This window comes from Ostrea edulis, chromosome 1, assembly GCF_947568905.1.
Source record: "Ostrea edulis chromosome 1, xbOstEdul1.1, whole genome shotgun sequence".
Taxonomy (NCBI): domain Eukaryota; kingdom Metazoa; phylum Mollusca; class Bivalvia; order Ostreida; family Ostreidae; genus Ostrea; species Ostrea edulis.
In genome coordinates this window covers 107,194,195-107,219,214 of record NC_079164.1, presented here as the reverse complement: position 1 = coordinate 107,219,214, position 25,020 = coordinate 107,194,195, and the positions used below count along the sequence as shown (strand labels likewise).

The 25,020-nt window shown below is 35.4% G+C and overlaps 1 protein-coding gene across 1 annotated transcript in view; it reads right to left on the bottom strand.

Annotated features, from left to right (window-relative positions):
* LOC125667277 (ran-binding protein 9-like) overlaps window positions 1-22,365 on the bottom strand; it is a 24,104-nt gene extending 1,739 nt beyond the window's left edge. The window contains exons 1-11 of the mRNA XM_048900699.2: window positions 22,054-22,365; window positions 14,084-14,195; window positions 11,478-11,530; window positions 10,681-10,848; window positions 10,552-10,574; window positions 7,962-8,063; window positions 7,185-7,267; window positions 6,933-7,045; window positions 6,207-6,791; window positions 2,187-2,338; window positions 858-969 (exon numbers count right to left, since the gene is read on the bottom strand). Of these exons, the coding sequence (XP_048756656.1) occupies window positions 858-969; window positions 2,187-2,338; window positions 6,207-6,791; window positions 6,933-7,045; window positions 7,185-7,267; window positions 7,962-8,063; window positions 10,552-10,574; window positions 10,681-10,848; window positions 11,478-11,530; window positions 14,084-14,195; window positions 22,054-22,243 (1,693 nt within the window). The 5' untranslated portion in view covers window positions 22,244-22,365. The remainder of the gene's footprint in view (window positions 1-857; window positions 970-2,186; window positions 2,339-6,206; window positions 6,792-6,932; window positions 7,046-7,184; window positions 7,268-7,961; window positions 8,064-10,551; window positions 10,575-10,680; window positions 10,849-11,477; window positions 11,531-14,083; window positions 14,196-22,053) is intronic.
* Between the last annotated feature and the right edge of the window lie 2,655 nt (window positions 22,366-25,020).

Sequence of the window (25,020 nt, the reverse complement as noted above, 5' to 3'; positions counted from 1 at the left end):
ATAGCATACTTCTCATCATGTATACGAGTCCATCTGTAATGTTGTGACACAAAGTTTTGGTCTAGTCCAATCTAATTATATTAGATCTTCTCTAACCGTTACACTGGAGAAGGATCTGACAGCATTGCATTTGAGACCATGTTAATTCACCTTTCACACTTGACCAATCAAATAACGGCTTTCGCTAACATGAAACTTGGTATTTATCATACACGTTAATAATTACGTGAAGCACGGGAGAATAACTGAAGATGGCGGCAGCCATGAGCGATGTTAGAACACTGAAAATATATTCTAACGATAATGGATGTGTAATATCTAAGATCTTCTTTTGCTCTTCCTTTAATGCTGATATTTGGAATTTGTTTAAACTTTTCATGGATCGTTGCCACTTTTTGTGAACTTGCAATCTGAATATGCTTAAGTAAAACGATTCCTGATTGGTCCTTAATTCTTTGTCAAGCTATTGTTATTGGTCAAATATTTATTGCATTATTCATGAGACTGGGGTCAATAAGATGACCTCAAATGCAATGCTGTCAGATCCTCGTTAGAGAAGATCTGATTTTAATTACATTGGGTCTAGTCAACCCCTAAAGAAAGGACATACTCCCTACCTGAATTTTTTGTTTGCCTTGATAACGGGAAACAAACATATTTTTTTTTTTTGCCAAATGAAAGACTGACTGCAGGAAAACACAACCTTTTATATAAAATCATGACAGTCTCTAAAAGGTTTGCTTTGCAATATTTGATACGTTCAATGGAAACCTTTCGTGCTTTTAAAATAGTCTGGATGGTCACCAAGAAGTAGCGGCCAAATTTTACGCTTGTGTCGATGATTTTTCTTGTCTTACCTAATATAGCACTGTTTAAGGCAGCACAAATTGGCTCTCGTTGCACCGGGTCTAACTGGTATCCTACTGGACTGTTCCATGGATCGGAGTATGCCAGCAAACTAAAGGCATTCTAAATATAACAGAATGCAAACTGTTATTCTAATATACGTCCTCTCTGGAGCACAATGAAACTAAATGCATTCCAAATGTGACAGATTAGCTCTGTGTAACACAGCATTCTGAATGTAATAGAATGCATAATATAAACTGATATACCTGTTTTCTAAAACACAATGAAAACAAAAATCTTATTTTTTCATGTCGTAATGATATACTTGCAAGACAAACATTTTTCATGCCATTAAAGGGAAAGGCAACCCTAACCACATTGTTGCCTTTATGAGTCAAGTATTACTGATATCGTAAATGACAGTCTTTAACAACAAAAATCCTTGCTTAACAATTAAATCATATTAATCTATCTTATATTTCAAATTACCCGCCGTTAAGAGAATGGCCATTGAAGTTTAATATATTACGTCACACCGTCGGTTCCGGTTTATTTCATCAGCTGCACTGTAAACATGACAAGTCACAAACAGTTAAGTTTGGAGCCGTATAGATTTAAGCCCGCTCTTTCGCAAGAAGAATTTAAGAAAAGAAAACGTTCAGTCGAATCGCAGACCATGCAGATGGTATTCATTTCTTCATATATGTAAATGTCTCAAACCCGGCTAAACTTGTCATTACGCAAATGTTCATGATCCACAGTTTACATAGTATTTTCTTTTGCAAATAACTTTTTTGGGTCAGGAATTTCGGGGGGAAAACTGTTTTCACATCTCCCCTTCACATTAGTGTAATCAACTGCTTGACAGGAAGGCATCCACCTATTTAAAATGTATTCCTAAAATCTACCACATGCACATCTTTGGTGATCTCATCAAAACCGGAGTAGAAGGTGTGACGTCAAAATTATTGATTTTTGTGGTCTTGAATACAAAAGAGTTCCGCATCATGGCAGCCTCTATAGATGGCGGGAATTTCAATTTTAAATGTTTTAAATTAGTACTGAAGCTTATCTAGGCCGTATATCAACAGAATAGTATCACAAATCTTTATCATATAATTAATCCTATCATTTATCATGTAAAATTTTTTTTGGTTGCTTTTCCCTTTAAGGTTAATATATTGTGGTTTGCATATAGGTATCAGTTTAGACACACTGCCTTATGTTTCCTCAATCATCATGATGCAATAAAAATACCAGTCTGTTTTACACAGACAAATTAAATAAATACGTATATATTGCATAAAACAAAAGAATTTCATCTACATGCCACTCACCTGTATAGATTTGTTGTTGCTGTCATTTTTGCCAAACTCGCGTTTTAGTCTTTGACTCATGGCCTGAAGTTCTCGCCCAAACAGTAGCATTTTCTCTATAGCTGCCTGAGATCCCCCACACAACTGCCTTTTACCTGAAGGGACATCCACGTCTGTCAATGTAAGAAATACAAATATAGTGTTGCACAATGACAGAAAATAATACCAGTAATTTTAATCCTTGAAGAAAAATGTTTTAATATTTTGAAATTTACCACTTACTCCAAAAACACATACATGTAGGTGAAATTGACAAAAAAAGCTACAGCAGGTTTACCCTGATCAATACTGGTTTTAACTGGTTCTATAACATAAGGTGCTCTGTTTTGTGGCTCTCTGTGCAGTGATAAGACCCCCTTTTCTTACACATAATGGTGGGGACAATAATACACTCATATTGTAGAACTAAAACTGACCTAATTAGGAAGGGCCCCACAGAGAACTTAATTTATATATATCACATGTACTAGTACGAATGACTCAGAATTAATTTATGTAAGAGAGGAGTGATTATGTTCTTTTCCCAAATCTGCATTTCCAAGTTAAACTGACCACTACCTTTGCATAAAATACTGTAGATTCTTACTTTACGTGTGTACTTAAAATCGTGACGTGACTCGTAAACGTCTAATAGCAAGAACATAAAATACTGTAGATTCTTATTTTACATGTGTACTTAAAATCGTGACGTGACTCGTAAACGTCTAATAGCAAGAACATAAGTTTGCAAGAGGACTGTTGATTAAGAGTTTTTTCATGTATTCAAGCAAAACAAAAATTTGCAAGAGGACTGTTGATTAAGAGTTTTTTCATGTATTCAAGCAAAACAAAAATTTGCAAGAGGACTGTTGATTAAGAGTTTTTTCATGTATTTAAGCAAAACAAAAATAAAACCAAGTTATTTTATTTTGCGAGTGATGCTTCTCTCGAAATTACGTGAACGTGATAAAAAATTCTACACATATATTTAAGAATCCACAGTACATAGTGGGAGAAAGTTTTCTGTATCCTTGTCCTTTTACCTCATGACCCTAAAATTAAGAGACATCTTCCTTTAATGATTTATTACCTTCGTTTAACAACCATTTTTCTGTAATTATGAAAGCTAAAACTTTCAACTCGTTATGTCACAATGAAAGCATAGTATGCTTGGAGATTGAATGGACAAACAGACCAAAAACTATATGCCCTGAATCTCTGATAATGGGTGATAAAAATATGTTGAAGAAATAAATTTCATTTTTGAAAATACATGAAGGCATGAACTGCAATGCTTTATACTAGCATACTTCATGAAGTGGATTAGCACTTCATGAAAAGTAGGCCAGCGTGAAGCGTTAACAGGTCATACTCTCATGTATTTTCAAAAATAAAATTCATTTTGTATATTAACATTCTACTTCCACTTCTGTCAGAATTGCCAGCTGTCAATATATATATATATATATATATATATATATATATATATATATATATATATATATCAAGTTTATCTAGATTCATTTGCACATTCAAAGTTCAAATCTGCACTGCATTCATGAGGAAATGGCTATCCTTACAAATAGTAAAGACATCAAAGGCAAAAACATTGGAAATGTAATTATTGGAATATATTGTAGAAGTGGTTATTTACGCTGGGGGTTAAGTACACGTTTTTCCACGTCCAACATTATGCGTGGGGGGAAAATATGTTGTAACTGAATATAATACACATTATATCAAATATTTTTGACTATACGCGTGGGGAAAATTTATGCACTTATTACACGACTGCATAATTAGTGTAAATTTCCTCCACGCATAACCACTTCTACAGTAAATACATTCTGTGATACATTGATAAACTATTTCATGGTTTGTCACGAGGTACACATGTACGAAGATGCGTGAATATTACAAGAACATTTACATTTTACATTGCATAGCATTCTGCATCTTCTGTGGCTTCATTATAATTTCAAAACTTATTTTCTTTTAAGTTTTCTTATTCAATAAACTGACCCAAATTTTCCTATACAAGAGGCCTATAGGCCTTATTGGTCACCTGATTATTAGTTAAAAGTATCACTAGCCCCAAGGGCTGCAAAATCTATCATAACTAGACATTGTTTTTATGAAAAACAAATGTCTTCCCAGCTCCCCAAATTGGAAGTGCTCTAACTGAAACCTCCTCCCCTTAATGTACTGCATGGTATGAAGGAGAAAGCATGAACAGGAACATAAACAATATGAACTCCAATAAGCATTATAGGAATAGTATTTCACAAACTATTTTACCCCTCTACCCCTCAGATCCACTGTAACTTTAAGGATAACAATTGGATTCTCTGTCCCTACAATATACACATCTGCAAATGGCATTGAAGTCTTATACCAAATTTCAAGTCTATCGGATAAGCCATATAGGAGGAGAAACATTCAAAAGCTATTTTAACATCGATCCACTAAAACTTTTAGGAAAATAATTGGATTCTCCTGTCCCAATAATATGCACATCTACAAATGGCAATGAAGCATTGTACAAAGTTTCAAATCTATCTGATAAACCATATACGAGGAGAAGTGTTCACAAGCTATTTTACATCCTCCACCCCTCTTAGATTCACTATAACCTTTAGGAAAATAATTGGATCCTCCTGTCCCGACAATATGCACATCTACAAATGGCAATGAAGCATTGTACAAAGTTTCAAGTCAATCCAATAAGCTATAGGAGGAGAAGCATTTACAAGATTTTGTGACAGACAAACAGACAGAAAGTTAAAAAATGATACATCTCCCCCTGAAAGAGGGGAGACATAATTTTTCTGTTCTGTATATCTAAGCTAAATTTTACTATTCAGCATCAGTATAAAACAAGATGTTTTCTTAAAACCCAAACACCCTCAACAATTTGATGAAAGACTTTACTTTGTATACTATCCTAATTAGATTTTACAAAAGGAAATTAGCATCAATCTCCAGTGTAAGTGGTAACTGAAGATAACAATTTTTTTCCCCTCAAATAAATCATCAGAACTTAAATAATTTATCAACATTTCTAATACTCTGGTTTTCTTTACATATTCTCTGAAATCTAAGTAAAACCCTTGGAATTTGGTCCATTTAAAGATTTTTGTCACTGTCATGACTATGTTCAATCTCCCACTTAGTGTCTTGTTGATTTTTCACCTGGTTACTTGTCGGGGGACATGGAATCCTCACTTCAAGATCTATCTTTAGTTTTGAAATATAAAAATATACACTTCTTGTTTTTACCATCCTCTAATGATAGTATTTTTAGATTAGTGACATTTTCGTCACATTGACAGATTCACTGAATACCAATTGTAATAAAGCTACAAACATGGGTAAATAAATAACAGAAGTATCCAATGTGATGAGTTCTTCATAAAAACGAACAACTTTTTGAATTCCAATCTTTTTTTGGATCATCAATCAGAAATCTTTAGGTGTTATTTTGGGGAAAGCATCTGTTTTCCAGCATTGGAAATGGGGACAAATTTCAGTCTTATAAAGACCCTAAAAAGTCCCTGAATGATTATAAAATTCTAAATATGCTAAGTCTGTCCCAGCCCTGGAGTCAAAACCTCTACCCCGGGGATTATGAAATTTACATTTGGTAGAGGCCTTCCTGCTCTACATGACTATCCATTTAGTTTTTCTTACACATGTGCAGGTATAGAGAAGATTTTTGAAAATTGGACAATTTTTGACAGCTTTTGCCCTGCCCTCAAGACCTTGGGGTGCAAAATTTTTGAAATTTACAGTGTATGTCCCCATTTTCCCAAAGATTCTTCATATCAAATTTGAAAAGAATTGAAAGGGTAGTTATGAAAAAGAAGTTAAAAATGTTAAATTGTTAACTCACGGTGGATGACGATGGACACAGATAATTAATAGCAATAGGTTGCCTGAGTAACTTAAAGAGACCTAAAGCAATTCTTGTGAAACAACTAATCAAAAAATGGCCTCAGTTACCCATGTCCTCCAGTTTGCATGTGTGACTATTCCCATTCATGTATGCTCCATCTGAATTTCCATTTGTGAATGTTTTAGTCTCTGTCACCAGTCCATCCATCATTTCCACATCGTCATCCTCAATCATGTGACATTCTGAACCATTCATAGCTAAATTCGCACGATTCAAATGCTCCTCCGATATTGTCTTTAATTCACCCATGTTCTGATTGTTTGTTTGTGACATCTGTAAGTTTTGACTGGTTTGTGAAGATGAACCTGAACTATGACCTTTGACACCTATAGGTCGATTAGGACTATTGCCACGGGATCCTACTGGTGTGTTTTTCTGTGAATATGAATTTGTGTGGTGTACTGGGCTCATGTTGGGACTGGAACGGTTTGATCCACTCCCATGTCGTGTTTTTGGACTGCGGATTGCTGGGCCTCTAACCTCTGTGTCTGTTCCGTTCACCATCTCTATGAATTGTCTACATTTGAGCATAAACAGTAGATTGAAGTTTCTCTCTAATAATCCAGGATATAGTTGTTGTGTTGTCTCTATTGCTTCACCCATGCGACCTGCTAACACTAACTTCTGTATTCCTAAAATCAAATTATTTACACATGGATGCTCAAGAATATTCACTCAGGATTAATTTCAAGTCTTACACTTGGATAGATTAAATTTCTAGTACACAGTACATAGCTTGAGCTTTGAGAAAGAGATATGTATCTACGACTTACTTTGCCTGTTTTTGATGGAGGACATGTCTTCTTCTATAGATTGTCCAGTAGATCTAGAGAATGCTTCAGCTGTGCCACAGTAACCATGATGTACCAGGTACGTAGACACAATCCTACAATGAAACCATCATCAAGGTCAGTTATCTTCATGTAGGGTCTGATTCAAGGACGATGGATGTGCCATTTCAATTAAAGGCCACTAATGTATTAAAGACTTGTATTTCTAAAAGCAAAAGACACCATCATGCATACTGTTGTAGGGCAGTCTGCCACTCGCCCTTCTTGTCACTAACAGGAAACCTCTCTATAGTCAGTTTGGTTTTCATATGCCACTCCTGAAAATATACAACAAATACAATGTTAACATGTGATCCTGGTCCTAACAATACAATTTATTTATATAAGAGGCCCATGAGATACAATGCTCACCTGAGTCAGCTTGGCCCTGCTATTCTTCATCAGAGATTTTAAAAAGATTTTGACCCTTTTTAAGGAGGTATGCTACATCAGAGAAATTTGATGTAGATGAAAAGTGGAGGACATGTACAACAATATTTAGAAGTTGAAAATTCCAATGTAAAACTTTCATCCCCTATTGTGGGCCATGTTTGAACAATTTTCAATCTACACTCATTAATTAAAGAAACTTTCAATATTGAGTACCCTTTACCCAAGAATGCTTTATGGCAAGTTTGGTTGAAATTGGCCCTGTGGTTTTGGAGAAGAAATCAAAAATGTGTCAAGTTTACAGACTAATGGAGAGACTGATACCCGACAAAAGGTGATCAGAAAAGCTCAAAACTTATAGCTCAGGATAAGCTCAGGTAAGCTAATAAAGGTATGTCACCTATGGGTTCTTGCTTATTACAGATCTGATGCACACAGAAAGATTTGATACAGAAAGACTTGATGCATAATGATACTTTGTGCCCAACATTTGCCTACAGAAAGAATATTCAGGTGTCCTACTCCTATAAGCCATCCCAGTTTTTAGCATTACATATTGTCTAATTCTACAGCAGTACATACCTTCATATAGTCCTCTATGTCAAAGACAAAAGGATTCTGTCCGAAGTTAGCTTCCACCACTTCTCCTGGGGTCTGGAGCCCCACCGTAGGGTACAGGTTTGACTGAAAATATAACAATACATGTATACATCCCCACAAAATATAAGCAGGACCATTAGAATAATAAGGGGTGGAGGGGGGGTGGGGGGGGGGGGGTGGAGGGGTGAGCAGCCAATGCCTTACCTGTAACCTTAAAAAAATTCAAGTAGAATCAATGAAACTTTGTACCCCCTCCTGAAATTACTTCCTATGGGCCTCAGAAGAGTATGCGAAAAATATTCTCTATTTTATTCTATTGCATTGTATATATAATTTACTTAAATTATATCCAGAACATAATAGATGAAATTAACAAGAGGCCCAGGGGCCTTATAGGTCACCTGATAATCATGTAACAACCTTCCAATGTTTGAATTAGGTTTGTGTTTAAATATAAGAATTTTACTTTTGGATGGAAGAAACATTGAATAGCTATGTGGTCAGCCCCGCCTTTGCACCAGAACCCCTGACCCAGGGGCCATAAATTTCAGTTTTGAAAGAAGCATCCTTGATCATCATTATCATACTATTAGTTTGTCTACTTAATACCCAGCAGCAGAGGAGAAGATTTTCAAAGAAATAAAATGCATTTTCACTATATGATCAATAGGGCCCCACCCTAATACCAGAACCCCTGACCCAGGGGCCATAAATTTCACAATTTTGAAAGAGGCATCCTTGCTCATCATAATCATGCTATTGGTTTGTCTACTTAATACCCAAGGACAGAGAAGAAGATTTTCAAAGAAATAATGCATTTTCACTATATGACTTATAGAGCCCCACCCTAGCACCAGAACCCCTGATCCAGGGGCCATGAATTTCACAATTTTTAACAAGAGGTACTGTGAGCAATGCTCACTAAGAATACCCCCCGCTTACCCCAATCTCCCACAGGGTGTTGGTAATAGGTATAAACTACCTCTTTTCTGAGTGTTGCTACTTCGATGTCCAGTGCGCATGACCTTTGACCTTTTGACCCCAAAGTCGATAGGGAACATCTTCATCCCATGGGTAGTCCATATGTATGATATGGTGACTGTAGGTGGAAAGGATAACGCTTTAGAGCCCGGAAACCATATTGCTCCTTCAATGTCCAGTGCACGTGACCTTTGACCTTTTGACCCCAAAATCGATAGGGATCATCTTCATCCCATTAGTAGTCCATATATAAGATATGGTGACTGTAGGTGGAAAGGATAACGCTTTAGAGCCCGGAAACCATATTGCTACTTTAATGTCCAGTGCGCTTGACCTTTGACCCCAAAATCGATAGGGATCATCTTCATCCCATTAGTAGTCCATATATATGATATGGTGACTGTAGGTGGAAAGGATAACGCTTTAGAGCCCGGAAACCATATTGCTACTTCAATGTCCAGTGCGCTTGACCTTTGACCTTTTGACCCCAAAATCGATAGGGAACATCTTCATCCCATGGGTAGTCCATATGTTTGATATGGTGACTGTAGGTGGAAAGGATAACGCTTTAGAGCCCGGAAACCATATTGCTACTTCAATGTCCAGTGCGTTTGACCTTTGACCTTTTGACCCTAAAATCGATATTGAACATCTTCATCCTATGGGTAGTCCATATGTATGATATGGTGACTGTAGGTGGAAAGGATAACACTTTAGAGCCCGGAAACCCTATTGCTACTTCGATGTCCAGTGTGCTTGACCTTATTGCTACTTCGATGTCCAGTGTGCTTGACCTTTGACCTTTTGACCCCAAAATCGATAGGGAACATCTTCATCCCATGGGTAGTCCATATATATGATATGGTGACGGTAGGTGGAAAGGATAATGCTTTAGAGCCCGGAAACCATTGCGTCTACAGACGGACGGACGGACAGACGGACAACTCGATTCCAGTATACCCCCCCACAACTTGTTGCGGGGGGTATAAAGAGGCATCCTTGCTCATCATTACCATGCTATTAGTTTGTCTACTTAATACCCAGAGACAGAGAAGATTTTCAAAGAATTTCTACATTTTCACTATATGACCAATAGAGCCCCACCCTAACACAAGAACCCCTGCCCCAGGGGCCATGAATTTCACAATTTTGGTAGAGGGCTCAATGCTCATTATAATTATGCCCACAGTTTGGCTTCTTGATGTCCAGGAGTAAAGAAGAAGATTTTTTAAAATTACACTCATTTTGATGGTTTTTGCCCCACCCCTCAGGCCCCAGGGGGGCAGGGACCACGAATTTCACAATTTTTGTTCCCCTTCACCCACAGATGCTATATGCCAAAATTGGTTGAAATTGGTTCAGGGGTTTCAGAGAAGAAGCTGAAAATGTTCAAATGTTAACACACGACGCACGACGACGGACAAAAACAGATAGCAATAGGTCACCTGAATGAATTCAGGTGACCTAAAAATGTAATTTAAAAGAACTCTTTTTTTCATCATTGAAATGCATGGATGCTCAAATTAGAAGATATGTGCTGTGTATCATGTATGCTCAAGTTATTGATCTTGTGATCTATAAAACACTTTACCGGCAAGTCTGTGAATGCAAGGCCTGAAACAAAAGATAAACAAATCATTAATCATCCAAGATACCTCAATTCAAACCATATAATTAAAAAAAAAAAAAATGCTTCCCTGCAGATTTTGAATCTTCATACCTAAATTGATTCCATTTTTTGTGTAGAAACAGGAGTTGTCTATGAGGTTGACACAGCAACCAATAACATCGCCTGTTGTAAATGTTGGTCCATATGGCTGACCAGTTCCAGAGGAACAGAATGAATGGCCATCATCTCCATGGTAACCATAGGAATGCTTATCCCATCCTACAAATTGACAGTTTCAGTATTTCTATTCTTGATTACCGCTCAAATTACATTTCATGATTTTAATCAATACAGTACCTTCTTTCCCAGTGCACCATCATTACCCTGATACTAAACTCGTGTCAATAGTTAAGAAACTATTACAGGTAAGTATGTAGTATTAAGTATTTACTAGAAATCAAGGGATATATGTTACACTAGTCTCTGTATGACTTATGACCAGGTAAGTCATTTTGACATTCCTATTTAATGAAGCCATACATGTCAATATCTCTTCTACTTATGGTGATTTTGTTTAAATACAAATGTCTTCTCAGAGGAATTTTCCTTCGAAGTCCAAATTCTAACATGTAATATGGGCAGACCTCGAATAATCCTTTTTTTTTTAAATGGACATGGTGTAATTTCTTTGTACACATGATATACAAACATTATTCTGTCTCAGGGCAGTTGCACTTGGACCTACAATGTAAGCCAAACCTGTAAACAGAACAACAAAGGACAAACTCCAAATATGGCCAGTTCATGTGTAGTTTTCAAGGTAATTCATCACACAGCAAATGTAATCTTGTGAATAGCGAGACTAACATGCTCTGGGTTATCTCATAGTTGGATTGAATTTTTCCTACCTGGCAATCGATTCATATTGACTCCCTGAGCTGATAATCCAATCCCCATATATCTGAAAGAAAAATGAATTATCATGAAATGAAAAGTACATACTCCTAAAATAAAATATCAGACATGAATATATACTTTCAACTAATATCAATTTGACTTTTATGCAAGTAAAATGAAAAATTTAATATGCACCAAAGGTATGATAAATACAGAGGAAACCTCTGACCTTAAGCTATAAGAAACACTTCTGTTCACAATACACAAGTTGTTCAGTTTTAAGAGCTCCATTTGTTTACCTGAATTATTATTATATTCCTTCCCTCTAGCTGTTACATAAATTTGCTCAATGTAAATTTCTTTTCAAACTCATATGTATGTCAATGTGTTTCAATTTATATTAACTATAGCTTGGTTTTCTTTCTTTATGTAATTCTCCTGGTGCCCTTTATGGGCTCTGAATTAGAAATAGAATATATCCTATTCTGTATTAAATATTGTTCAATCATCTTGCTACAAAAATGACAAAGAATAGCTCACTGCTCTAGTTTACTTAACCTAATGAACTGCTTTCTATTGCTGAATTTACTCAACAACCCTTGATTAATGAGTAATTTACAGATATGGTTGTCCAATACCATTGGTTTTGCAACGTATGTAAAATAATTAGTTGAGGTTGGCAAGATTGATATCTGAGAATAATCATTAACAAATGCATTTCCATTCAAAATAACAGGGTGTGACAACAATTCAATATCATGCACATTCCAGATCTACCGCAGAAAAAAGTAAATGCATCTCCTATTCTGCCTCTTTGTGTGACCTTTGGCTGGGGGATCACTGACCTGATCACATGACAACTCTATGGTCAGACAATGATTCAATGCCTGGTCCTATTGACCTAGATCCTCCACTATTTACATGCTATCCTATCTTTCTAATTACACAGCCATGTCAATAAACATTGAGTATGAATAATACACACTGTTTAGAGCCCTCTCTTTCCTGTGTGTTTTATATAGCAGCTCAACAGATTGAGATGTAACAGACCTGCAGTTTCTGATTGTGTGATAAATATAGCAGCTCTTCATTCAAGTGCGTCAACAACCTTGTAACAGAACTTAACAATTTAACCTTGAAAGAGAAGTGAATATTCTAAAGACAGGTGACATTAAAGAACACCTCCCATTTCTCAATTAGGACTTGTATGCAATCTATAGACCTTTGATGAGCAGCTCTGTAAGCCTGTGAGCCTTACATCTCTGGTACAGCGAGTTCTATCTGCAGTCAGACAGAATATAACTACACAGCAGACACGAAAGACCCTGTAATGCTGACTAACACAGATGATTGAAACTGTCATATTACACACTGAGCTGTTGGAATGGAAACAAAATATCATTCTAAATGCCTCACTGACACACAAACTACACACATGAATTTCCTTGACTGATTCTATAATCTTACAGCATTTCAATCTTGGGAAGTTTTGAAGACCTTGTGGGTAAATAAAATCAGTCCCTAACTGACAGTCCAATTTTGACACATGTACAGTTACATGGCAGAGATGCTGGTTCTACTGATTGATGGGATTTCATCTCTGACAAACGAATAGAATGCTCTGGTATGAATTAATTAATCAGGATTCTCTTGGTATTCTCATCAAACAGTCAGACATTTTATCCAATTATATAGACAATTAGATAGGGACTTTTTGTAAGAGTTATCGCTCTTTCCCAAACACTGGCGGTTAAGTCGGCTGCCATTGAGATGCTAACAAAGTATCGAAGCCACAATATTTGGCATAATGCTTTCCAAACGAGGGAGTGACAGACACTGTGTTAGGATTTCATTCAATAACATCCAGCAAAAAGAGTACTGCAAACGGTACATCAAATGCACGTCAGACAGTGATGACAAAATTTCAGGGCAATATCTGTATCCATAATGAGAAAAAGTCCAGAAAACTAGGCCTATTTGAACTACTTTTAGCCCTAAAGTAGGTCACAGTGCACCAATCCAGCTGAAATGCAAACTGAATTTGTATTTCTCTGAGAGGAAGGTTGTGACTACATTTCAGGGCAATACCTGTATCCATAACAAAAAAATCTGGAAAACTATTTGGCCTACTTTTAGCCCTAAAGTAGGTCACGGTGCACCAATCCAGCTGAAATGCTGCATTAACACCATTATAATGGCAGACAGTCATGTGATGAAAATAAGGCAACGCCCCTGAATGAGGTTAGATATTACTACATAAATGCAGATATTGTTCGATGATCTATGTGTACATTACTACTTATTCACTACAGAAAGTACACTTAAACTAAAGACACAGCTGGATCTGTTTACACATATAAAGCCATGCATATTGCACATTCATCATATTAATTATGGAGACTAAATTTTCAGTCAAGATAGACAACATTCACCAGAATGAGAGGGGGAATTTCAACCCATACTTGGGGGTGTATAAAATTTGATAATTTAAATCTATAGAAGAAATAAAGAAAAGAAAAAGAACAAAATATGTAGTTCTCATAAATCTCAGGGGGGCCCAACACCCACCCTTTCTGGATTCATGCATGCACATTACTGGTGTAAGAGATGAGCTTACCCATCTCGCCCTTTGCTGATTATCTTGACTTCAAAATAATAAATTCCACATGATGGGGGGATGGGGTGTGTGGCCCTCACACTGGCAGCATCTTTGTGGTTCTTTCCTACACCTGTAATATTAAAAACAAATTTTGATTTTTCATGAAACAAGCAATTGTTACTTTCTTACAGAGAGCTAAAACAAGTATTAACTAGAGCCCCATGGGTATTACTTTAAGAGTCATTTGTATTAAGTAGAGGCCCATGGGTATTACATTAAGAGTCATTTGAGAATCACAAAAGTAGAGCATACATTTAGAAGTGTAATGTGTAGAAGATGCAAGTGTGCATCTTAAATATCTGAGAACTGGATCTCCTTTTAAGATAAAAAAAAAAAAAAAAAAAAAAAGAATGTTGAATTCCTTTGTTTCTGGTCAAAAGCAACCTTTGTACAAAGTATGAATCAGTAATATCTCTCAGTAACTTAGCTGGGAGAGGTTTTCTAAGCTGCTAGTACTTGTAACCAATTCCTTTTTTATTTATACAATAAAGTATGTTCAAATCGAAGCTGTGGCCCAGACAAGTATTTCGTCTTTTTTTTTCAAAGTGACCTTGACCTTGGTTTGAGAGTGACACGTAGTACACTCATAAGCAACCTTTGAAAGAGAATGCTACAGATTTTACTCAACTTTAAAATTTATACGTTTTTCACATTTTGTGTCTATGTTTATCACAGTATATGCACATGTGTAGCGGTAGATCTGTAGCTCTATGGGAAAATATTGGAACAGACCACTGTCCAGAGAGCTATAGATCCACCCTTTATAAACACTTTCGATTTGTGTGGCAGGTTTTGTGTACACAGTTGCGGTTTGATATCATTGCCATCTCAAAAAACTTTTTTTTAAAATTCCAACTTGTTTTTCCACAACACTTGTGCCCAAACATACCTTCAAACATGCATTAAAGCAATAATATTGCTAATATCAACATATTTTTGTATCGGCCAAAATGAATTCATACTAAAATAATGTGTAATGCATATGAAAGCACACACTTGATGATCTATATTGTCTAATTTTTATTACCGTAAGAAACATAATAGGAAACAATTCATTAACCAAACTTTTGTCATTTCTTCCTGCCATTGATTTTGGATGTTGTTGAAGATTGCTGAGCAATGAACTCCAGTGCAGTTGATGCATGTACACAGTCTTTTTTCTGTTAATAACTATGTTTAAGATGTGAAAATAACAAGATATAATGTCTAATGAATAATATTATGGTGTTTAATCCCTTGCATATATTTGTCTCATCTGGAATAATCTGCTGAAATGACAAAACATTAAGCACAATGTACTGTCTGAGTGAGGTCACAGAAATGAACTCTCTATTTTTTGTCCAGGAAAATAATTAATTGATTTAAATAGCAGTGAAATACTCTGTTCATTCATTAAAGATGAAAAATGTGTGAACTTAATATATGTCAAATGAAAAACTTCACTACTATGAGCAATTTTATCATGTCTCCACCAAGAAATGTTTGTAAACAAAAAACGATGTGAATGTCATCGCTTTAAACCCCAATTCAAACCGAAAACTCCACGAATATACTACTCCCCTTATAACACAATGAAAACAGGTCCCCATGAAAATGAATGATTCTACACTACAGTAATATCTGATAAGAGGAGGTCCCCATGAAAATGAATGATTCTACACTACAGTAATATCTGATAAGAGGAGGTCCCCATGAAAATGAATGATTCTACGGTAATATTTGATAAGAGGGCTTGAATGATTTAGTTTCTTTAACTTCCTGTAAACTGAACCATTCACAAATGAAATCTGAGTGGTCTCCACCAGGAAGCCATGAATGCACTAATTTCATCAATTAACTGTGAGCAACTGTACTCATTGTTACCTCACTTTAATTACATACACAGAAGGAATTGTACTTCATTCCTGCTCTGCTTTACCACAAGTTGTGCCATCCATCTTACATTTTCAATTTTCCTCCATTGATTTTACACTTAATGTTACCCCTGTGAAGCCCAAATCATGAAATGACTAATATCATAGAACATTAGTTCTTGTCCTTAAACGAGAAGAGTTGTTAAAATCAAATTTCAAACATAACAATAACATCCTGCTTCAGTGTACATGCTTTCTCATTCAGAAGTAAACACTGACAGCATTTCCTCAACAGGTGATACTGGACACTAGTTCAGTGATTTGTCTACATTTTTCACAAGGGTCCTGTGGCTTTCGAATTAGGAAAAATTGTCGACAATTCAGTCATATTGGGAAAAATCAATTTTATCGTATATAAGTTTTAAAATCATATCAAACATCATATTATCTTTATTTTACACATCTAAGTTTCTTTTACCTTCTAAAATTTTCAACAATTCTATCCAAATCATAATTTCCATAACTCTTTGTTAAGTCGTATGTATATAATTCACATCGAATGTTTATATTTTTCAAATACATTTTTCTTTCATAATTTTATTATTGGGAAAAATGCAAATAAATTGAGAAAAAATTGAGAATTTTTAGGAGGGGAAAGGGCCGAAATTCGGACCCAAAATGGGCCTTAAAAAAAATCACTGCACTAGTTAGAAATCACAAATGGACAAAAAAGTCTAAAAAGCACAGGTATTATATGAGAAAAATTCCTACCAAGTGAAGGTATTAAATGAAGAATAAAATCCTACTACTTACAGACATTCAGTGAAAATAAAATCCTACCAAGTGTAGGCCATGAAATAAAATAGGGTTCTTCAACAAGGAAACTACATTAATAGCAGTCATAACTCATGATGTGAACCCAAGACAGAATTCATAACTACAGTTTTTATTTTCAAGTGAATGAAGTGACAGAACTGGGGCATTCTCAACGACGAAGCTCTATTTCTAGTGCTTGGGATCTCTACAATAATGTTGGTCCTGAAGTCAATATAATTTTTTTTTTTAAAATGGTACTAAAAGAAGGTCTTGTCAAAAGGGATACACTTGTGAAACATGAAAGCCCCATCAATAACCATTTAAAAGTTATAGCCAAGATTTTTTTTAAAAATAGGTCAAACTCCAAGGTCATGAGGTCACAAACATTGGTACCAAAAGAAAGGTCTTGTCCAAAGGAATACACATGTGAAATATGAAAGCCATATCACTAAACATTCAAAAGTTATGATCAAGGTTAAAGTTTTAGCAGACAAACATACAGACAGACAAATGGACAGACCAAAATACTATATGTCCCCACATCTCAGATTATGGGGGATAAAAAAATATTCCACTTTGATATATTCAATGATCGACAAGAAGTGTTTGTGAAACACAAATGCCCCCAATAAAGGCCAATTCCAAAGATGGCCAAGGTCACAAGGACAAATATCTTGGTATCAGTAGAAAGATCTTATCACAAGAAATGCCCATGTGCAATATGAAAGATCTAATATTCACCAATTAGAAGTTATGACCAATGTCAAATCTTTAAAAGTAGGTCAAAATCCAAGGTCAAAGGGTAAAAAATTTTGTTCACAAAAAGGTCTTGTCACAAGGAATACTTATGTGAAATATCAAAGGGAGTATATAATATTGTACTTTGTGAAATTTCTCAAAACATGGAGTAAAGAGAACATTTTCAATGTATAGTGTACATCTTCTGTCCATTGCAGTAGTCCAAGGTAAATGATTATCTGTGTTGGATGCATTTTCTTGGTGTGTTTGTCAATGTTATTCCAAATTCTTATATGTAAATCTCTACATGATTTTTAAGCATTCCATTCTATCAGTAGACCATACGATAAATGATTTTCCACACATTTACTACTCATTTTGGACATGTTTACTGCCTATGCCTGCACATACATTAAAGGGACATGGACACGATTTGAGCCAATAATTTTCAAATTTATTTTCCACAATTTTAATGTGAAAAACAAACAAACTAGAAACTGTTTATTCATGTTCTGAATTAACTTGTAACTTGAAAAAAGAGGTCCATGGGCCACATCGCTCACCTGAGTCACCTTGCCCCATATCTAAAAATTTTCCTATATATATTCATATGTAAAACTTTGATCCCTATTGTGACCCCAACCTACCCCCAGGGGCCATAATTTTTTTTTAATTTGAATCTGCACTATGTCAGGAAGCTTTCATGTAAATGCAAACTTCTTTGGCCCAATGATTCTTGACAAGAAGATTTTTAAAGATTTTCTATATATATTTGTATGTAAAACTTTGATCCCCTATTGTGGCTTCATCCCATTCCCCGGGTGCCATGATTTCAACAAACATGAATCTGCAGTATTTCAAGAAGCTAGCTTCATGTAAATTTCTATTTTCTTAGCCCAGTGGTTCTTGGGAAGATCTTTAAAGATTCTTCCTATAAATTTGTATGTAAACCTTGGATCCCCTATTGTGGCCCTACCCCCGGGGGGTCATGATTTTAAAAAAAACTTGAATCTTCACTTTGTCAGGAAGCTTTCATGTATATGTCAGCTCTTCTGGCCCAGTGCCCCAGGTTCTGAAGATTTTTAAATGACCCCACCCTTTTTTGCATTTTCTGTGATTATCTCCCCTTTGAAGGGGCATGGCCCTTCATTTAAACAAACTTGAAAGCCCTTCATCCAAGGATGTGTTTTGCCAAGCTTGGTTGAAATTGGCCCAGTGGTTCTGGAGAAGTTGAAAAAGTGAAAAGTTTACAGACAGACGACAGGCGATCAGAAAAGCTCACACTTGAGCTTTCAGTTCAGGTGAGCTAAAAACTGTTTTAAACGAAAACTTTACTAGTGACATGAGCATTGTTTACATGACAAAGAGAATTGTGAGCTCTGCATCTCTCTTGTAACTCAACAACTGACATTCAAATTTTGCTGACCATCATTCAAATATTTTGAATTTTAAACCTACTAATTTTCTATATTTGTTATTGTCCATTTGAGCATATATACATAATATTTTACAAAATCCTTTCATATGTTTTCCATCCCATTACAAATACTAAATGAGATGTGTACAACTCAAGTCAAACTAGAAAATCAGTCAGGCGTGACAAATGCATCTGGTGTGTTTGTATTTAAATATTTTTCCTGTTGAACCTTTAAACACCTATCCTGTCATTGGTGGCCATCATTTGGACAACTTGAATATATACCACACAAGGAAACTTTTAATGTAAAATTGGATTTTCCAGTTCAGTGGATCTTCATATTTTAACACCCCACGCTATTTTCCAATAACCCCCCCCCCCCCCCCCAAAAAAAGTAGGACCTTTCATTTGAACTAACTTGAATCCCCTTTACCTAGGATACTTTGTGCAAATTAGGTTGAAATTGGCCAAGTTGAAAATGTGAAAAATTACAACAACAGCCATATTCTTATAAGTAAGCTCACTTAGTCTAAAAAGTTAACCTCAAAATTTACATGTACCTTACTGTCTGTCAGCTTAAAAAAAATAAATCTTTAAAACTTTTTTATTTAAAATGGTAAGATAGACCAACAACTATTATCCTTCATTCAGGGATTTATCAAGGTTCTTTTTACTACCGGTAGAGGGTACCTTTCCATTATTGACAAAAAATGAATGTTTCCCCTTCCACAGGTAAAAACTTCCCTAAGATTCAATGTAGCACTGAAGGTTACAACTGACCACTCCATGCTGATATGATCAGGTTCAATACACATTCAGTAGAATTCTCCTTGCCTGTCAATGATGCGTAAATCAGCTGGCAGGATTTGGCAGTCTGCCAAACCATGATCTGGGTGGGCTACTGTCAATTGCTAATATATTGAAAATGATAGACATCATTTTACACAAAATATATAAACAAAATAAAAGCCAACTGTTTTTTCTTTTAAATAATGTCCATTAACATAATAAATGAATTATTACACAAAAGGAACAAGTTCAGACTCTTCTGCCAATCAAATATGCCTGTGACCACTTGCCTTCACTGTTCCATTTAGTGCCTTCATTTTAAGTATTAAACATGGTTGTAAATGCATATATCATAGACCATAAAACATGTTGGAGTTGATGTACATACAACCAATGAAGTGTGGTTTTGTTGTCATTACAGGGGGAAATGACGCTCATCAATATTGTAGAAAAATTTACATGACACAAGTTATGAGCTACAACGGTTTTGTCCATCATACCCCCAATAAAGACAAAGAGAACCACACTTCGTTGTTTACATAACTGCATGTTATTGCATGGAAAAGATATCTATTCACAGTAATAAGCTACATCATTATAATAATGGCAGTGTTTCTTTGGAAACACAAATGCATTACGAATAAATAAGCCAAATATTCCTTGACCTGGTGAGCTAGGGCACTGCCCATTAAAATTTATACTTTTTTGGTACTACTATGCTCTATCTGGAGACTCTTAGTCAAATAACAAGTTTTAAAAGGTTACTGGAAAAAATATTATTTGTTTGATAAACTCTGACCTACACATTTCAAGATGTGTAGGTTAGGAAGGTAAGTATATCCTTTTTTATTTGCACATAAAAAATACAGCACAAAATTTATTTTTATGAGTTATTTCACACATGTAAAATAACCTCTGATCAACAAGTAGATACATTTTTTTTTAAATTTCAAAGTCTGGAAAAATCAATTGGGTTGTGTTAATTCTGGTGGGTTGGTCGAATACATTTATTAAATACAGTACACAATTGTTTTTATCATTGGCCTTAGTGGATTGTGATCTGTAAAGTTTGAATCCCAAAGGGGTTCTATTAAATTTACAGTTTCTAATTTTCATTTTTCAAAGTAAAATTGTGCATCTCTTATGGTTTCCAGAACAATTGTCTTTGATTGTCGTAATTCTTACTCCTTCACCAAGTATACCAGAAGTGAAATGGACTCAACTGAAAAACTTCCTTGTTGATTTTACTCTGTACAGTCATCTCTTCTTATCTTGAAGATCAAACACACTAGTTTTCTTAAATATGTTAATGATGAAAAGTATATCCGAAACAAGAATTTTGATGGTTTGTAAGCCCATAGTATCTTAGGATTCTTGTATAGATTAATTTTGGTTTGGTTTTGTGAATACCAGCAAGTCACGGCGGGTGTGACTGGTCGACAGGGGGTGCTTACTCCTCCTAGGCACCGATCCTCCTCTGGTGTGTCCAGGGGTCCGTGTTTGCCCAACTATCTATTTTGTATTGATTTTAGGAGTTATGAGATTGATCACTGTTCACTATCTTTGCCTTTCACTTGACGTTCTCATTTGACATTAAAGCTGTTAACTATTAAGGATATTGATGTTCCACAATTCTATATATATAAATATACATGTCAAACTAGTCAAATTGGATCGGGGTCCAAAATAACTTCCACCTTTGTGTAGTGTTAAGAGATTTTCAATATCAAAACAATCAGGGAGCAATATCCTGTGACTTAAATTTATTAGTTTAAGAATATTGTATTTTAAAATGCACATTTACAAAACCCATGTTCAAAATAACGCCATTTTACCATCTAAACAAAACATTCTGCCATGTTATAACACAGACCTCATTCCAATAAACAGTTTACTTTAGTTTTAGCTTCTTTCGAATTAAAATTTACTGAATTATTCATGAGACAAAAATAGGAATCAATTGGTATTACTCAACTCCTGCACTTTACCATGTTTACCACAAAGCACATCACTTGAATAGTGTAACTGTCAGTCTAGCTATAATATGTTAAAGCTTGAAATCATTTTTGTCAAACGGGCTTTGCAAATCAGCTGTTTAATGGGTCAGCGACTCTATGATTACTGCTGTTCTAAAAATAAACCAAAACAAAGAAGCTCGCCTGACAACTAGATATTTTTAAGATACGTGCAGACATCAGATCACTCAATCTGATGTATTGACCACATAATGATTAACACAATATGTATCTGTGGTCTTGTTATTTTGTCGAACACGATAATTGCGTTTGTTTACGTATGTCGAAATATATATTTACCTTTGTAGTGTACGCGCAGATTATTTTGGGATAATCCAATAAAGTTGTATTTATCTTTAGAACTCCAAGATCTCGGAAGAGGGGTTTCATCTTCGTTTACAGCAGGATAAAGCTGTTTCAAAGGGTCAGGAATTTCTTGAATACTTGTATTTAGTGATTCAGTGGAACTATACCCACTTGTCGCTGCCATTTTTCTGATACTTCCACCAATGCCCGTATGCAGATATTAGACATTGATGTTGTTTGAAACGTGAATTTCTATTTGGTGATGAAAAAGATAGCATCCAATTAAATTCGTCGTTACATAAAAAGATTACCGACTAGTTCGGCCCCACGTTGATTCGATCCTTACACATTTCGACCTCACATTTTGGTTGTTACCAAAAATATCCTTTTGTACTAATTTGATTCGATTGATTTACAATCGAACTTTCTCTATCAAGCTATACTCGTTTAATCTGAATTTTTTAAAAATCTTTATTGATAATTATGATTTTTTAAAGGTATTTTCGAGAAAAGAAAAATGCATCTATCCCATTTTTACATGTAAATGTGTCACAGTGGGTAATTAATATTAGATCTAAAAAAAAAAAATAACCCCCCCCCCCCGAGAGTACAGTTTTATTGCTTGCTCCTACGTAGCGTTATTTCAATGAAATGTATTGGGGTGGCGTAATTTTTGCCCCAAATCCATTGTGAAATCCCACTTGATTACTTCTAAGCGATACAGACGAATTCAAGTTCATGAGACTTAATTGATCGGGTATTCTAAATTGATAATTCAAATAGAATAATTCTTTTAAAAAATGTCTAAATTAAAAAAATATTTTGATGAATGTTCAAATTCGTTACGAAATATCGATTATTTGCATAATTAATTAACGTCATCACACCGTCATTATCATTTTATATGCAACTTATAACGTGTCCATTTTTTATTTGTTCTGGAATATGAAAATGTTATGTTCCCTGTGAAAATAAGTCATTTTACTCACGATCTGGTACCTATACGTATATAATTACTGAGGGTTTTTTATAATGGTTGTACATGGATTACTTTCATCTATATATAATTCCATGAACTTTGAAAATACAATAGTAATTTTTCAATTTGTCCACGAAACCATGGGTGCCTTGTAAAGCCAGAAACTAATAATCAGGCAAATTGTGCGTTATGGTTAAAATTCATAGTCATTCACTCATTATGCAGACCGAATATCTTAATTAAAGTGGTCTTTTGATTGCATTACTGAATATTTACTTTTCGGTTGATTTTGCCTTATCTTTTCAAATTGTAATGACAGCTATTTCCTCGATCGTGAATACACTGCAGATGTGAATAATGCGGGTATGAATTTTGATAAATATAGTACATCTATTTTAAACAGGTGAAATGAAAGTAGAAAATAAATCTCAGCTTTGTGATTACATGGGGTGTGTACCACAACGCTTCATGAAGCGCGTTAACAATCATAAAATCCTCACGATAAATTAAAAGGTAGGCTTTTTGACACAGACAGCTGGGTTTTTTTTGGGGGGGGGGGTTTCCGATAAAAATGGAGCACGGAAATATTCATATCTTGTGATTAGTCTTTTAAAATCACTTTGTTAATCCCCAATTATGGGGAGCGGAGTGGACCGAAAACCCTTGGCTAGCGAAGATGCTGTGAACTCGAAATAAAAGAGACCACAGTCATCCATATCTGCTTCACATTTGGATATTTTATTGAACAGAGATGTCAACGGCAAACTGACAACTCAACTTTAAGACAAACAGGATGACTTCATCGTTCACTTCCCATTTATGTACACTGTAGCAATGTTCCACTATCACCTGTATATGGTGTTTACGTCTCAACTGATTTAACACGCGAGAACATGTTCTTCGTATGATCATTTTTATTTTAAATCGAGGCAATCTACCGACAAATAAGTTGATGTTACAGGGATTTCAATATTCTCGTTTGAAGTCAGCGTTTCGCAAATTCTATGGTCGTTATAATGAATTTACTTGCAAATACAATCTGTCGTTAGGCCGTATGCTCCTGACGTATATTTCCTACCAGTTGTTAGGCCGTTCTTTACATAATGATGTTGACTATGGTATGGATCACTACGTTTACCTGATCAAAATGGAGGGCTCACGACTGGTGTGACCGGTCAACAGGGGATGCTTACTCCTCCTAGGCACCTTAAACACCTGATTCCACCTCTGGTGTGTCCAGGGTTGCATGCATGTTTTCCCTACTCTTAATTTTGTAATCATTGTGGATTGTGGGATTTATGAGATTGATCATTGTTCGTTATCTCCACTTTTCATGATCGAAATTGAGCCAGTTGACACCCCCCCCCCCTCCCCGTATAATAACTGAAATGCTATAGAGGGTTAGAAATTAAACAAGTAGAAACATTAAAGCAGTTTGACTTCTAGAGGTGAAACTGACCTGAAATCCATATATCTAAATGATTTAGTACTTTTCCCCTAACAGTGACCTTAGTCAAATAATGTCGGACGAAAGAAACCTCTCTGCGCTCAGCATACAAGTTAGTTAATATATGAGCTTCTTAGTGGTTACTTGTTTTGAAACTAAATATTTGTAAGCAATATTGCCCACTCAAGTACTTTCATTTATTTCTCTTTCAGCTTGAATATCATTGACATTGTGGCGTTTGCCTAGATTTTGAAAACATTAGTTTGTTTCAGGATTCGTCCCCCCCCCCCCCCCCAACTATATATATTTACATCAAGACACATTTTTAACTCATTAATATGAGCGTTTTACGTGTAACTACATCCTCACCAACGACTGTGGGTCGTGGTGATACGACTTTCTCTAGTTGGTCGTGGATACTCTATATAGTGATTTCTCAGGTCGTCAGCTTTGGTGTATCAAGCTTAAACATCCGTAGAGTTCTCCATATTGACAGACAGACAGTATCCTCAGTATATACCTGTATATATACGTA